Source organism: Ictidomys tridecemlineatus, chromosome 15 (genome assembly GCF_052094955.1).
Source record: "Ictidomys tridecemlineatus isolate mIctTri1 chromosome 15, mIctTri1.hap1, whole genome shotgun sequence".
Taxonomy (NCBI): domain Eukaryota; kingdom Metazoa; phylum Chordata; class Mammalia; order Rodentia; family Sciuridae; genus Ictidomys; species Ictidomys tridecemlineatus.
The window spans coordinates 27,261,854-27,279,663 of record NC_135491.1 but is presented as its reverse complement, the minus strand read 5'-3'; the positions used below and the strand labels follow the sequence as shown (position 1 = coordinate 27,279,663).

Genomic DNA, 17,810 nt, shown 5'->3' with positions numbered 1-17,810 from the left:
TCTTATGGCAGACCTAGGCACTGCCTTAGGTATTGTACCTCAAAGTTATGAGAAATGTAACCAACTCTTCAGATTTTCCCATGTGTTCACATACCTCCTTATTTGATATCTACTGACTTGTTACAAAAACTACCTGTCTTTTCTTAATCTTTTCAATATTCTATAAATGGGTTGCATTTTTGATGTGACAAATATGATTTCTCAGGAGAAAACATCTAATACTGATCAGAAAAATCTCTTTGGGACCAGAGTTCAAATTGGCTGCTGTGTAACATTATGGAAGGAAATAAATTCATAAAATTTCAACATTTCTTTTTTTTATTAATGTTTGATTAAGTAAATTTGGTAGCAAAACATATGTAATAGGTACCAAAGATCCTTTTTCATTCCATATTGAAAGTGTTTAAGTGAAGATATTCAGAAGTATTAAATTCAATATTGTGAACCAGATACACTCATTAATTCAGAAATAAAATTTAATGACTTTTACAAGGCTGATAATTTTAAATTTAACATACCTTTGAACAATCCTACACATGTTCTATTTTTAACAGAAGCTCATAGAAATGTGTGATAAAGTATAGATTTATTACATAATGTTTTAGTTCAAATATATTTGTGTTTCAGCACAAATATAAAACTAGTCATGTTTACAGAGTAAAAATTGTACAATAGCTCTGTATACTGAAATATTAATATGCAGTTGCTGAAAATCATGTATCAGCTGGATATTTTTGCTTTATTGATGTGTATTAACATCTTTTTCTAACATGACAAGGCCACATAGGAAATGTTCACCATTCTTCCAGTACATTTTGATTCCCAGTAAGCAGTACTAGTTGGCAGATTCATTTTAATGGCAGGAAGGTGAGAATTCAGTTGAAAGAGCAAATTTTCATTTTGATAACCTATTTGATCATAAAACGTGCAGTGTTAAAGTTCATAACTATATCTATAGTCGAGTGAAGATATCATTATAGTTTGCATAATTATGAAAATTTTTCTTTCACTTGATTAAAATCATTTCATATCATTAGATTGGGAATGACATGCAAAGGTCAAGGGTATGGCAATCACCTCACCAGCACCATCAGGTCAGACATTAATCACTACCTTTATTGAGCTGCAACACAAAGCTTAACACACTTCCAAAAAGTTTTCTCAGTAGAGCCTTTTACATCTTCCTCACTAGCTAACTAAACACGAGTCGTCATTGCTTGGCTTGACTTCTCCTTCCAGCAGCAAATTCATTACAACCTTTGTCAAATAGCTGCATGTTCCTCTTTTTCCCAGGGGGGCAGTGTTGTAAAAGGAAGTCATGTCATCCTACAAAGGAAAACAGTAAGCAAGTTGCTTGATTTTTTTTTTTTTTATGTGTAAAGAGTTGACAGGTAAAATCAGTGTCAGCCTACAGGGAAAAATAAATTCACTGAAAGATTTCCTCATGGAAAATATGAGTTTCCCAAGCTTTTCTTTCATTTTCCTGAGGCATCTTCTCAGCATATAAAATAGATATTTTTAGTATTCTCTACTTTGCTGACAATTTTTATTTACTTAGGGAACTGTTTCACAGATGAGCATAAAATAGTAAACAGAGAACCTAGAAGGGACTAAATTAGGCACCAGCCAATGTACCCTGTTCTGCATTCCCATCTTCTTCAGAAGTTTCATTTTATAGTCTTTTGGAATCAATGGCTCCTCCCTGGTAAAACACATTTAATTGTCAACTATATAAAGAAAATTTATCTGACCTTAGATTTATTTTTTGTCAAAACTTCATAGCTGAATTGACTAATAGTTAAAAAGTAACACTAATTCCTCAAATAAGTCAGATTGCCTCTCAAGTATTTACATTCTGTGAATCTGTTTTGTAAATTAAATGATAAAAGATTAGGGATATTTTAAAGAATTGAGACAATTAAAATAGTCTTCAAAAAGCTACTTTTTCTTTACTTACTTGTTTTTCAATTTCTTTTAGCCGACTCTCATCTTTTTGAAATTCATGAAATGCTTCTTTCACCAGTCTGTCTAGATCTACTTTGTCTTGAAATTCCAGCTCAGGGTTTCTTTCCAGTACAATGGATACAACCATTAGTAACTAGAAGAGGCAGACATTGAAAATCAATTATATGAACCATAATAATGACCAAGTCTGGACATGTTTTCACTCTTTAATCAGACTGTTGGATGATTCTAGTATTCCATAGTGTATTCTGGATGATAAATCAGAGGCATAAAGATCACCTATAGATAGAATCTTCTTAATTTTGAAAATTAACATAGTTTTATTTGGAAACTGGACATTTTGTTCATCATATGTATCGTTGTAGATATATATGTATAGTCAAATAAATCTAATAACTTCTAAAAAAATGATGTTCCTAACCTAGTACATCATATGAGGGGCTCTATTTACCAAAAGTATCTGAACTCTTTTGGGCCTTTGGGCATAAATCCTTGTTGGCAAGACATCAAAACAATGTCCAATGGAGCAGGGCTACCAGGGAAGAGGTGGCAGGGAACAAAGCCAGAGAAGGCAGATGGGTTCAATGAAGACTCTGGAACTAGGTTTGGGATCAGATGACTTAGAACCCCCTACCTGAATATGAGATTAAGTCTGGGATGCTAGGGAAGTTTTTCAGGGGATGGCCATATGTATGTTTGAAATATAATATTTTAAAAAATACACCTAACTGATTTTTTTTTATGACATAATTTCTGTATCTCAGTTTAATGCATCACCCTATGGTTTGGTCATCCTAGACATTTATCTCAAGAAGTTATGTTCATTTTAAATGTCAAACTCTTAAAATTTGCAAAATTTTAATGCAAAAATCAGTATGCGGTGACTGTCAAAGACTTTCTGATGGCTTTTATGGTACATACTTGGTACAATGAACAGGAAACAGACCCCTTAATTCTCAACTTGGGAATCTTACCAAGTGTATTTTATCTAAATATTTCCTAAGCAGAACCTGAAAGGACCAAAGGAAACACTTTCAGTTAAAATCCAGGGTCACATGTAGAAGACTAATGAGGCAGGGCTTCAGCCAGGAGAATATAAAGTTTTGCTCCAGTTCTAAAGGAAAATTTCTTCTGCAAAGGGAATGATGTGACTTTGTTCAATAAGAAGGACCTCTTTGTCCACTGTGTGTCCCAGATGCTGGTATTATACATGGAAGGTTAAAGTCACAGCACAGGGAAGGCATTCACCCTTCTAATACTCCATCTTTTCCTGACCCTAGTCTCTACCTCATTCTTGCATGATATGGAATTGATTGCTAATACTGCTCAACATTCTAGGACATTGGAGAAGAAGCCAAATCTCACTTAGCTTTGACTAAGTCCAGAAATGCTGTATTGTAGGAGATTTCACATCCCATGCATTTAACACTATTATCAGTAAGACATATTACCTACCTTCAAGAAACACAAGTCCCAGAAAAAGAGACAAAATGAGGATGAATTACATATTAAATCCATCACTTGGGAGATTCACTATGTATTTGATATAATGTTTTAAGGTGACAAAAGAGCACATGTATGCACATGTGTGCACATGCCTATGTATTTTAGCATTTTACTTTATATGAAACAATGATGCTACTGCATACAATTACATATCTTCATTTCACAGAGACATGTGGGAAGTTGTTCTTCCAATGATTAACAGCATCAATCTCTTGCTCACGGGCATGGGGGGATGTTTTTGTTTTCTTTTCTATAATTTTCTGAACTATTGAAATTTTCTATCATAGTAATGTATTATTTTCGTAAATAGAAAAAAACTGAAAACAAAATGTATGGGAAAAGATGACTTCCTCTACTTCTTTTATGACATTGCTGATATGCTGGCTGTTGGGCGGGGAGGTGCAGTTGAAAGGCTGGGCTACCAGTCTTTCCACCCTGAAAGAGCCAGAGGTGTTTTGTGTGCCTCAGCTTGGATCAAGGATGACCATCTTCTTGACTCCATGGAGAAGTGTGGAGTTAGGTGAGGAATGAAATCCTCGGTCTTTGGGCAGTTTTCCTACACTGGTTTTCAGGGAGTAGAAGAAAGCACATTTTCAGCAACCTACATTTTTAAATACAAACCTCCACGATGATCTGTCTGTACTTTGGCTGGTCAATATTTCCCAACATGTCTTCAACAAGGAGAGAAAAATTCATCTCATACATGGTCATATCTGACAAGGTTGGTTGCTGAAAAAAACGACTCCACATTAATATGCTGAATGTTATACTCTGGTTCTCATTTAATAAAATAATTTCATTTTCTAATCAATAATCTTTTTCAGTTTTCTATACAACCTTAGAGAGCATTTTCAGCTCTATGACTGAATTTTATATATGTCAGACTACTGAAGCCAACCAGCTGACTATTGTGATAAATTAAGCCTTCCATTTTTAGTAGCTGTCTTCACTATGTTAATGTTTTCAGGGGGAAAGGACTATATTAGAAAGCTACTTGAATATACAGAGGGAACAGCCAAAAATGAGGCAACAAATAGAGTACATATTGCTTTCAGAATTAACATAAGAAGTTATGTTTGCTGTCAGACTTCAGCATGTAAGTCACTTGCTATTGAATTTACATCATTTCTTTGCAGGTCCTTTCTGAGGTGGTGGCATAAAAATGCATATAAATAAGCAAAAACAATATGATGTTCAGAAATGGCAAGGAAATAGAAATAAAGCCCAACTAAATAATTTTCTCTACACTAACCTTTATCTTTTATTTAAAATAAGAATCCCATACAATATTCTATTCATGTTTCACAAAACAAATGAAAGCAGAAAATAAACTCATATCCAAATCCAAATCTGGGCATGGTGGGTAAACTTCAAAGGATGGGATGGAAGGATCTAAATGTTAGCTATGTGTGATACAAAACAGATGGAGTCACTAGAATTATTACCAGAGATTCAGAAAAGATGAGACATACCTATTCACTTTTCCTTAATGATGATTTATAATCAACTTAAACATAGCTTCAGAACAATGTGTTTTTACTTGATATTTAACATGGGGCTGAGGGGCCCTGATTCTTCTCTTGCAATCAAGTGACAGCAAAATGATTTAGCTGTGTATTCAATACATTCATTATACTCTCGAGTCAAAATAATCCAACATATTGTTAACATTTACAAGTAGTATTCAATGTTGGAAAAATGAAGCCTGATTACCAAATATAGGTATTATAATTGTTTAGAGGTCTAACAATGGGATTAATACTAGTACAGAAGGAAAGGAAGATCTTTTCATGGTTTCACATTAATTTCCCTTTAATGTATCTCATTTAAAAGCCAACTTGGCTACTATGCAACTACAATGAAGCACAGAAAAGAGATAATGGAGGTTTTCTTATTTTCTACTCTACTGAAAGGACTCAGGGAAAGTCAGGTAGCAGAGGAGTTAACAAAAAGGCTCAGAAGTCTGCCTGCCAGTGGTCACACCTCAAGTCAGCTACTTACTAGAGATGTGTGACTTTGGGAAAATCATTTAGCTGTGCTTCAGTTTCCTCATCTGTCAAATTGGAATAATATAATACATTTCTCACAAAATTGTCAGGATAAATGAGCATTTGTAAAGTGTCTGCAACATAAAATATTTAACTTGCATTTATTGTTGTTATTGTTAGCAAACAAAGGATATACTAAACACAAATGATCCAGGCTACCATGAAATTTGTTAAAGTAGTCTAGTAGGGATTGAGACAGGTTGCTGACAACAGGTTGCCATAGTGTACTACCCAGGTGTGTAGAGAGGAGGCTTAGCAGAAGCAGCAGGATGCCAATAACAAAGACTTTGTCTCTGCTCCCAGGAAACAGTGCTGCCCAGAGCAGCAATCACAGGGCACCTCAGGAAGGGCTGAGACCCTTATATTGGCAATCAAATAAACAACTCACAGTCCTAAAATAGCATAACAATATTTTTTAAAAAAGCTTTTACTCATTTTTTGGAATAAGAAATGTGTGTTCATATAGTTAAAATTTTGAAAGATTAAAAGGGTTTCAGTGCAAAGTATCTCCCTAAACACACAGTTCTACTTCCCAAAGAAAAGAATGCTACCAATTTCTTGTGAGTCCTTCCAGAGATACCCTAAAATGAGTGTGGGTGTATATTTGAGAAGACTTTTTTTTTTTAAAGAACTACATTATAACTAATTCAATTAAAATTTCAATAGTAAAAATAAATACAATATTTCTGCTTCTGTGTGTAAGAAAAATGATTTAGATGACAGGATAAAGTAAATAAAATAATCATATCAAAGAAGCAGACCAGTATATTAACTTGGGAAACCATATTCAGGAGAAGACATGCATTCATCTGGACCATAGGTAAGTTACAACTCAAGTGAAATAAGTGGTTATCTGTTCAATGACCTAAAAAGTTACTGCATTTTTCACATTCCATGTAATGCCTAAGTAGTGTTTCCTTCTTAGGCCTGTTCTCTTTCAGCCTTTTCAATGTATGCTTTACTGTTTATGAGGTTCCCAGCACAGGCCAACCACCAGCTGGTGGTAATGGGATACTCCTACATAAAATAAAGTCAATACAAGAAATGCTAAGTTCATTATAAGTAATTAAAGGAAGGACAGCTTGCTCAGCAATAGGTTTGGTAATGTGCTATCTCTAAAGTCAGCCTCTTTGAAACAGGAAATATGACAATACAAAAAAATCTTAATTAAATACAACTTCTCAGCAATATATCTATTCGGTAAAGAAAACTTTTTTATGATTAGAGGAATACTAAAATTGAAAAACAAAAGTAAATCAGACTGGGGAAAATATTTCCATTCTAGCTGATTAGACTTCTTATTTTCTAATTTTCATCCCTCCAGTTATCTGGACATTCCTTCTTTGAATACTAGAACACAGAAAAGTAGAAGTTATTTGCCATGCAGAAAGGGAAAGAATCCTCATTTCTTTATATATCCTTTTTCCTGACAACACAGTGGGGCTTTACCTGTGGCAAATGCTTCCCAGCTACAATGATGCCATTGGGTGTGCGCTCCAAGATCTGCCACACTCGATCATAGAACCCGGGGGGAGTTCTATTCAAAGACCCATCAATCTGACGTCTGTTCAGCCAACACCTGTAGACCAAAGGAAATTGCTTCAAAGTTGAAAAACAAGCTTGTTGTGGTAGAAAGCAGAGCTTTCCATATGGATTAACTGCTTCAATAGGGTGAGCAATAAAAGCCAAAACCCATCAATGATGCATATTTGCCATGTGTTACAGAGGTTAGTAAATATTTCATAGTGATAACAGAGCTTGCAGGAGAGAAGGAAATCTCCAAGATTTTAAAAAATTTAATAGGCAAAATGATATTCTCTAGTAAGCTATGAGATACTCACTATATTATCAAATGATTTTCTAATACATAAAGCAGCTCCATTTAAAAACACAGCAAAGCAAAGCAAAACAAAATAGTAACACACACAGGAGCAAGCACTTTCACAGTAACTTTATATGATTCTCACATAATGCAAAATGTAAACTCCATGAAGGTTGGGAAACATATAACTTGATCATTCCTACACATCTCTCGAAGAACTGTGCTTAATAAACACTTGATAAGCAAATGAATAAAGGATCAAAAATAGTATTATATGCATAATATTATATGCATAATTAATATGCATAATTTAAAATCTTATGAAGGTTTGTTATTTAAATATTTCAGTGCTGAAAAACCAGATATAAAATCTACGTGTCATAATAATCAGAATTCAGTGATAAGCTAAAACTCTAGATCTTTTATTTTCATGGATAAGTCTTAAGTCTTAAAGATACAGAATTCATAAGCTGCTAGATGTAGAATTTGTATAATATCTAAAGAATACACAGTAGTGTATATTCTTTCAAAAGCTGAAGGCAGAAACAGGTGTGTGTGTGTGTGTGTGTGTGTATGTGTACATATATATATTACACATACACATATATATATGTTTTTACATTTGGTATTTAAAAGTCATCAGAGTAAAATGTGTCATCAATTACATGGAAGGTGTGATTGACATTATTTCTAGGAATAAAAGTAGTAATGCAGGATATAGTAAATAGAAGTGGCTCTTGAAAAAGAGGTCCAGTAAAATTTGATAACTACATAAGTAAGAGAGGCACTGGGGTTTGTTTGAATGTATGAAGTTTCTTTTATTAGACCAGACTTCTTGTATTGCTAGGTTTTCAGTATTTTGCTAAAGTGAAGAAGCCCAAAGGTCTTAGGAGTCTCTTGGTGATGTTTTACTTCAAATAATCACCCTACACTGCAATTCCCCCCTTATTTCTTCTGTTAACAACAACAACAAAAAGAGACATTTTCAGAGTTCTATGAAGTCATGATGAATATTTTAAAAAGGAGAGTTTGCTAGAATATAAAAAGAAATATGAAAATACAATGGAGGTGGAGAATTATTTTAGAAGACTTCTGCTGTATTTTTATTTTGGAAAAATTTTTAGACTTAACAGAGTCATAAAATATTTCATAAAGTTCCTCTATACTCTTCACTTAGCTTACCCTGCTCTAATTACCTTATATAACCACAGTACAATTATTGAAACCAGAAAATGAACAGCAACACAATATTAACTAATCTATGGTACTTACTCAAATTTTTATCATGACTGTTCTTGCTTTGGTCCAGGATCCGATCTGAGACCTCTACATGGCATTTAGTTTCCATGTTCCTCAGGTACTTCTAATTTGTGGCCATACCCCAGCCTACCTGTATCTTTAATGACTTAAGAGGATATACCTCAATTTGGGTTTTTCTGATGTTTTCTTATGAACAGACTGAAATTACTCAATTTTGGCAGGAATATTCAGAAGTGATGTTCTGTCCTTTTCAATATATCATAGCAGGAGGTATGTGATATTGGTGTGTCTATTACTGGTGATACATTAATCATTTGGGTGGAGTCCACTGTGTTTCTCTACTGTAAAGCCACTGTTTCATTTTTCTTTTAATTAAATATGTAAATTTGCTATTCCCACACTGCTTCTATTCAATGATGGTTTTTGCCTAATGATGACTTTGTTTCCATCATTGTAATTAGAATTCTGCTAGAAGGAGGAGTCCCTTCTTTCCCATTTATTTATCATCATGAACTAATGGTTTATCTATTCTATGGGTTAAGTCCAACACTATCATTATTTATTATCTTGCTCCAACTGTCCTAGCTGTGGTGATGGGAGCTCCTTTTGTTGCTTCCAGTGTCCACCTGACATATTTCTCTTGTATTTTGAGATTTCCTTACTTTCTGGCACAGGATGCTGTAGGCTAATCTTATATTTTTCCTTCTTGCCCCAGATTCAACAATTTCTCCAAGGAATGCTGTTTCTTTTTATTAAAGAATGGTACTTAGAAAGTAATATCTGGGATCTGGTTTTGCTCACTACTGTTAGGGTTTCATTTTTTCTAGGTTACCTCAATAGACAGATCTAGGAAGTATACAGATAAACATATGCATGTACATATACATATCCACATTTCTTTATCAGTCTGTGTAAAAACCATGATGACTTTGTCACAGAAACACACACATATATATATATATATATTTTTTTTTTTTTAAAGAGAGAGTGAGAGAGGAGAGAGAGAGAGAGAATTTTTTTTAATATTTATTTTTTAGTTCTCGGCGGACACAACATCTTTGTTGGTATGTGGTGCTGAGGATCGAACCCGGGCCGCACGCATGCCAGGCGAGCACGCTACCGCTTGAGCCACATCCCCAGCCCTATATTTTTATATTACCTTCTTTCTTACACTTACTGACACTATCAATTCCCATTCAACACCTACCCTTCCTTGTTTTCTCTATTTGTAACTATTGTTTCTAACTAAGAAATCTGGTTCTTATTATTCATAATGTATTTACTTATTTATTCAATCCTAATATATACATAAAGTAATTTCAGAATTGCCAATTCACACATCTGTGAGAAAAAATTATTAACTATATTACAATATTTGGGTGCAGGTTTTTTTTTTCTTTAGCCTTATAGTATCAAAGCAATATTTTCCAAAAGTACTTAATTATTTTCTTCCTCATTCTCTCAGTGTGGTAATAATAATCATTTGTAATATAGTTAGGCACATTTGTTATTGTCTGTATTATATTTTGGATTCATTTCACATCTGGACTAATTTTAATTATTTGTGCTTTGGGTATGTGAAATATTACCATTGTTTAAGTCAGAGCTAAACACAAGGTACACTAAGGGAAGAACTACTCTTTCTCTCATACTCTACCTACTTTTCCATTTTTATCCTGCTCCTACCCATTCCCTGAAGGTAACCAATCACATTAGTTTCTGATTTGTCTTCTCTACCTTTCTTCTGTACAATGAGCAGATACACATTTATTTTTATATTCCCTTCTTTCTTACATGAAGAGTAGACTATAAATATTCTTTTGTACTTTATTATTTCTATTCAACTATAAATTCTAGAAATCACTCCATCAAGTTCACAGAAACCATATTCATTTTTTTCATAGGTATGGAGTACTGTTAAATGGACACGCCACAGTTTATTCAAATAATTTCCTATGTGGGTGGGCAGTTATATTATTGGAATTCTAAAATTTTCAATTATAAACAATACTGGATTAACCCATTAATTCCTAAGTTTCCAATTCTGCAAATATTTTAACAAAATTGACAGAGGTACATTAAGATAGGTTCGAAATCACAATCTGGAGTTTATATATCCCTTAGATATATTTTTATTGCTCTTTCTCTCTACATATATATGTGCAAATAGTCTAATTATTCAAATATTTTCTCAAAAGAACAGAACTCTAAAAATATACTATTTATTTCAAATTGACCATAAGTGTTATATTTGTTGCTCAATTTAAGTTCTTTATAAGTGTCCTGTACATAGGATGGACATAAGGGGTTAATGAATAATCTTATGCACATTTTTTCATATTGTTTGAGGCATGGTTTCATGGTTTCAGAGAGATTCCTAAAATGTTTGCTGTGTCAAAGGACAAGTGAAAATATAGATTTTTTTTAGATGTTGTTAAATTCTCACCCATAAGGGCTGTATCCATCAGTTACATATAAGAGTGCTGTTTCCCACAGTCTCACCAAATATTTATTACAGTTTTTAACTTCTGCCAGTGTGAAAGATGAAAAATGGTTCAATGTTTTAATTTAAATTGATGTAATTATAAGTTAGTTTTAATATATTCCCAAATACATAAAGGCCATTTTTCATATGTTTTAAATGAATTGATAAGTCTTTTTATTCCCCCATTTTTCTCCTTGGAGTTCTGGTTATCTCTCAATTTTTAAGAATTCATGACTATTCATTTTTTATAGCATATATATTTTTCCATTTTTTTCAGCAGTCTTTTGACATTATTTCTTGCCATGGAAAATGTTCTTAATGTTTATATAGATTTACAATTTTCTTTTTGATGCCCTTGGGTTGAGTCATAGTTAGAAAGTCTTTTCCACACCAAAGTTAAAAAGAAATTTACTGAGGTACTCCTTTAATATTTATATAATTTCCATTTTTACATTTAGATCTCTTATATGTTTGGAATTGATTACTGTATATGGTAAAAAGTACTTGATTTTACTTTTTGCAAATGACTATCTAGTTGTCTTAATGTTATTTATTTAAAAAGTCCATCCTTGATCCAGTGATTTGAGATGTCACATTTATCATGAATTAAAAGTCTAAACTGTACTTGGGGGGTCTACTTGTGGACTTTCTATTCTCTTCAACAGATCTTTATTTATTTATGTGGTGCTGAGGATCGAACTCAGTGCCCCACGCTTGCGAGCGCTTTACCACAGAGCCACAACACCAGCCCTCTCTTCAATCGATCTATTAGTGCATAAATATATATTTGTTTATAAGCAAATATAAATATATGCTTATATTTCTAAGCATTTAACAATATAACCTTGGAAAATGCTAGGCATTGATATGCTCAATAAATACTTGCCTAAATAATCACTAAAGTTCTTTCTGGAATAAAAAAATGTCTTAAGTCCAATGCAATCCACAAATATTTGTTTTGTTCTTATTCAAAGGCTAGTACAAGTTAAGAACATGAAAGGATTTAGCCCTGAAACTTACAGTCTTTTTAGGAAGACAGAGTCACAGGCAACAATTTTAAGTAATGTTACCAAACCCAATCCCTTCTGCCAAACTGTTGGGAAGAGGCACTGAGTGCTATAAAGGTTCAGAAAGGGAATTGACTAAGGTGGTGTGAAGTGCTACATTTTGCACAGAATAAAAAAAAATGAGGAAATACTTATACACTATATCCAAAAGAAGTATAAAGTTCAAATCAACACAAATCACTGACTGACATTAGTCTGTTTATCTAATCCATCTAGTAAGGTGGCCTCTGATACTCCGCTGCACTTTCTTTTTTTTTTTTTTAAACAGTTTTTTATTTTTCGGTTGACACAACATCTTTATTTTATTTTTATGTGTTGCTGAGGATCGAACCCAGCGCCCCGTGCATGCCAGGCAAGCTCGTTACTGCTTGAGCCACATCCAGCTTTCATTATTTTCTCATATATCTATCAAATTAAAAACCAGACTATTGCTGTAAATCCAGAGTATTCTGTATGTAATAAAGGGCCCTTGTTACCTTTCATTCTGTTGAGGCTGGAGAATATCTAACAGAAGTTGTTTAACTTCACTAGGTGACAGCTGATATAAGTCCATGGCTGGCTTGTCCCCACTTCGGATCTGAAGTTCATACTCCATAGCATGGATGATCCACCTAAAACAAAGCAGGGAAGCAGGAATCAATAACTCTTGAAATAAAATCACCTTGTGCTCCTCTTAGTAATGCCCTTAATAGCACTGACCCATTCAAAGGTGAATGAAGAAAAAGCTATTTGAATTTCCTGAACCGTTGATATAATTACTTCCATCAAGATTGTGTGACATGATCAGACTGTTAAAAATGAGGCCTGCTCTTACACATGTAGTTACATTATAAAGCATAAAAATGGGTTTAAAGTACCTAGGTTCTTACAAAGTAAGATTTTTATCAGTGTAATATGATAGCATACTATACACAGAAAGCTACCACATTGTTTTCTTAACACTAGATATATGCAAAACATAAATGGGACATAAATAATGCATTTTAAGAAACAGGCTGAGATATGCTATTATGTAAATATTCTTTCCCAAGGAATTTTAAAAATATAATTTCTTTTACTTTGCAGTTATTCTTTTGGGATAGAAAGGGACAGAGGAGAAATACCTGTCTTTGAAATAAAAGGATGCAATCAGTTATAACTTATACTACCATATTTGAGAATGTACTTTTACCAATAGATTTCAGAAAAGCTAAAATATTTAATTATTTTATGTGTAATTTTATTTTTTAATTTGGAATTTTTTAAAAAAACATTTCTGCAGTTTCATTTCATTTCTTTTATGTACTGTATTCTTATCAAAGAGAACTCAAATAAACTAGTTATGAAAACCAAAGAAACTCTAGAAATAATACTGTGCCTTAGGGAACCAGAATTCTATATACTATCAGGAAAAGACGGGGAATTACTTTTACACAGCAGATTCCTATGCTTTACCCTTAAATCCTTTGGTGAACAATGAATAACAGGGAATTACTCTGCTTTCCTTCTCCTATTTTGCTTGTCTCACAAAGGTGGGGCCACAAGCCAGCCCACCAGGGTAAATGATTATGTATAGCATGAAGATTTAGAGGGGTCAAATTACTGCACACAGATGTAGCATTATCTTTCTCTTGACATATTCCTTGAAAGATAAGCCCATAAGACAGGTATAGTAATGAAAAAGTTAGGTCCTTCTTTCTGCTAAGGCTGGTTTGAAAAATAATGGTGATGCATACTTATGAGATAACTTTAATGCCTGGGTGCAGCAGATGGAAGAAAAAAATGTTAAAATGTTCCTAGGTGAGCCAGAGAGGACCTCAACTAGACATATTGCCCTGCCTGCTGGACCAGTTCACAGTGTTTCAGTTCTGTGACTGTTTCAATCTCCACTGCCATAGGTGAAGACAACCCTCTATTCTTCCTATTTTCTTCCCTATTCTTTGTTGTAAAACAGCATTAGATTTGAACTACTAGAATAGTTATCAGACACTCAGAGGAAGTAAATAATCAAGTGAGCAACACGGTTAAGAAAATCAAAGGCATTTTATCCATTTTTAGGGCTACTAATAAAAAAAGGCATGAAAAAAAATCCAACTTCTTACCCTCATTTCCATGAACAAGATTTGACAATTCTAGCATAAAAGTACTTAAATGCAAATATGGGGAAGGGAAGGAAAGAGAAAAGGGAAGAGAAAAGATGTGAAGGGAAGGGGAGGTGGATAGGAAGGAGAAAAGTCAAAAGAATGAAGGTTATTCTTTGACCAAAGTCCTATAAATCAGTCTGTCTAAAGAATCAGAGATAGGCTGTACTTGCCAATAAGCAAATGAGAAAGTGGCAGATACACCCGACTGACCAATTCAACCTTCATACATATCAAGGTTTGACTCGAGGACAATGAATTCCTTAGGACTGCTAGCCGGGTGTAAAAAAGTGGACTAGTCCCAGGAATAAACTTGCCCTTCTAAAAACTCTTGTGAGGTTAGTAAGGATACTGTTTTATGTATTGGCATTTGTCTTTCTGATATGCCTAAATCAAGGAGTGAAATATAAAATAAAGTACATGGAAATCTGACTACTGGTAAACCAGACAGCTGCATTTTCTGAAAAAAATGCCATAAAGAATAGCATTGAGGGGCTGGTTGTGGCCCAGCAGTAGAGTGCTTGCCTAGCATGTGCCTGGCCCTGGGCTCTATCCTCAACACCACATAAAAATAAATAAATAAAATAAAAGGTATTGTGTCCATCTACAACTAAAAATTAAATATTAAAAAAAAAAAAGAATAGCATTCTCCTTGGTAAGAAACAATTCTGGGGCTGGGGTTGTAGCTCAGAGGTAGAGTGCCTGCCTAGCATATGTGAGGCAATGGGTTCAATTCTCAGCACCGAATATAAATAAATAAATTAAATAAAGGTCTATTAACAACTAAACAATATATTTAAAAAAGAAAGAATTCTTTAACAATCATTCTGATATTATCTCCATAATAGGAAAAATTTGTGGTTTGCTGTTACACAAGTAAACATTTTACTCCATTCCAACATTTTATTAAGCCATATATTATGAACTAAATTGAGCTCCCCTTCCACTTTAATTCCTATGTTGAATCTGAACCTCAACAGGAGACAAGGTCATGAGGGTGGGGCCCTTATGATAGGATCAGTTACCAGAGCTCTTTCTCTCTTTACCATGGAAGGAAATAGCAAGAAAGTCTACAAATCAGGAATACAGTCCTTACCAGAAACCAAATCATTTGGTAGCTTACCCTTGGACTTCCAAGCCTTCAGACTGTGGAAAAAGGAATTTTCTATTGTTGTTGTTTATAGTACTGGGGTTGAACCCAGGGGGGGTGCCCTACCACTGACCCATATTCCCAACCCTCTTTATTTTTTATGAGACAGGGTCTCACTAAGTTACCCTGGATGGCCTGGAACTTGCAATCCTCCTGTCTCAGCCTTCTGAGTAGCAGGATTACAGGCATGTGCGGCTATGCCTGGCTAAATTTCTTTTGTTTAAGCCATTTTATCTATGGTATTTTTTGTTACAGCAGCCTAAGATAACTAATATAAAACAAGAGAAAAGTTACAAAAGTCTTTTTTGCTTGATTCATAGTAATTTGGATAATAATAATAATTAGATGAGGCAAACTGGGCTTCTAGTTTGGAAACTGGAGAACAATGACTCTACCCTCCATCTAAGCATAACAGCATAGAATTAGGAGAGCTCTTACAATCCCGTTTCCTTACCTCGTATTAAACTTTAAGTATCAGAACCACAGTAATAAACTTAGAGTTGTAATAACTTCTTTGTTCCTTTATTTGTATAAGCAGTGTTAAGAGTTGGTACCTTTGACACCAATGGCCTCTAAACACGGAATATGTGATTCATAGATACTATTTGGGCATCAGAGGACAAGATATGTCTGGATCATAATTGCTTACAGAATGTCTTGGCAGTACGAAAAGTAGAGATGAAAAAGGCCTGATAAAATATGTCCTCAGGGGTTATCTCCCACTGCAGCTTGACTGACAGACCTGTAGCAGAAAGCAGTTGATTGGAGGTCTTTACAGTAATGGGCCTGTCAGAAACTTGATCTATTTCAACATGAAAGCTGGTGCACAAATCAATAATGAGACAGCAAATCAAATCATTATCAGGCTAGAATACCATTCCTGTGAGCAGGTTAATTTTGTTCACAAGAGTGCCTGAGAGCATAAAGTTGAAGAAATTGCACTGGCAGGATTAACCTTGGAAATAGAGAAGAAACAGTGCTATTGGAGTACAAAGCAGCTGAGGCAGTGGATGATGAAATGCTTTGGGATCATTCCATTGAACACTAAAGGAGAATCAATCATGGTTGAAAGGAGCACATCTTCCACGGTGAACATATCCTGTGGAGCACAGGTGGTTTTCAGATGTAGGATCAGAAGATAATGGGGGGGAGGTAGGTAGAGAGAAAGATAGAGATATGTGTAGGTAGGAGTTGTTTCCTCCTATGGATTCTTAAGATTTATGGTACATAAAAAGAAATCTCCACAGGAACTTTTCTCCAAAATCCCTAGAGAGGACCTCAATTTTCAAGTGCCACAGTGATAATGTTCACACTTTAACCTTTGTAAAACATCTTCACATTCCTTACCCAGAATGGTCACAATTCAATGAAGAAGCCAAAGCAGGGGAAAGCCTCCCTGTTTTATAGATCAGAGAGATGGAGGGCAGGTCAGGCAATTAAGAACTCTGCAGTCATTCACACTAGTTTTAAAGCCCGATTATTGATCCTATGACTTGGGCAAGTTACTTAAATTTGCTGAATTTCAAGTAGCCTGTCCTAAACTTATCTCATTTTTAAAAATTGGTTCTTTTTAGTTATACATGCCAGTAGAATTCATTTTGACATAATTATAAAAGCATGGAATATATCTTGTTCTAATTCAATCCCCAGTACCTCTCCTTTCCTGTCCCTTCTCAACCCTCTGCTCCCTTCCCTCTATTGATCTTTCTGCATTTACCTACAGTTATTTTTAAAAATTAATTTCTTGTGGATATACATATACGTACACAGGAAAGTTATGTAAGATTCATTCCACTGTCTTTCCTTTTCCAAAGCATCCCTATTTCCTTCACTTCATCCCCCTTTGCCTACTCTACTGACAATTTCAATATATTCCAAAGAGCCAGAAAGTAGGCCCTCAGTAAACATTAAATCTCTTTCTGTGAGAATACACAAGGATAACTTATTTGCCCCTGATAGTCACAGAAGTTAGTAGCAGAAATGGTAATCAAAGTCAAGTTGTTCTCCTAAATGGCTCCAAGGGCCCAGTGGATGTTGACTAATTTACAACATTTTAGACTGGAACTTGGAACACAGGCATCAATTCTCTAATTACAAAGACTTAGTTCACAGGAAAGTATTACTTCCACTACAAATACTAACTGAAAAAAAATGACAAAAATAAATACTTTTGATCCAGCAACAAGCAGGAAGACTGATATTTTACAAAAAGGTGTGTGTGTGTGTGTGTGTGTGTGTGTGTGTGTGCACGCGCACACATGTTTAACATGATGAAACTCTCCACTTACTAGTGGTAGCAATATTATAAGGAAGTAATGTTGATTTCTTACTATTGGACACAACATTACAAGGGAGCAAAAAGCTTGTTCTGTAACCTCTCTTTTAAC

At 34.4% G+C, this 17,810-nt stretch overlaps 1 protein-coding gene across 5 annotated transcripts in view; it reads right to left on the bottom strand.

Moving 5' to 3' along the window:
- Positions 1–718: 718 nt before the first annotated feature.
- Positions 719–17,810, bottom strand: part of Phkb (phosphorylase kinase regulatory subunit beta) — a 221,059-nt gene continuing 203,967 nt past the window's right edge. For all 5 annotated transcript variants that reach the window (XM_005318148.5, XM_005318149.4, XM_021721160.3 and 2 more), the window contains 5 exons: positions 12,630–12,764; positions 6,969–7,098; positions 4,093–4,200; positions 1,958–2,098; positions 719–1,326 (listed from right to left, as the gene is read on the bottom strand). In XM_005318148.5, coding sequence (XP_005318205.2) covers positions 1,189–1,326; positions 1,958–2,098; positions 4,093–4,200; positions 6,969–7,098; positions 12,630–12,764 — 652 coding nt within the window. In that variant the 3' untranslated portion in view covers positions 719–1,188. The remainder of the gene's footprint in view (positions 1,327–1,957; positions 2,099–4,092; positions 4,201–6,968; positions 7,099–12,629; positions 12,765–17,810) is intronic.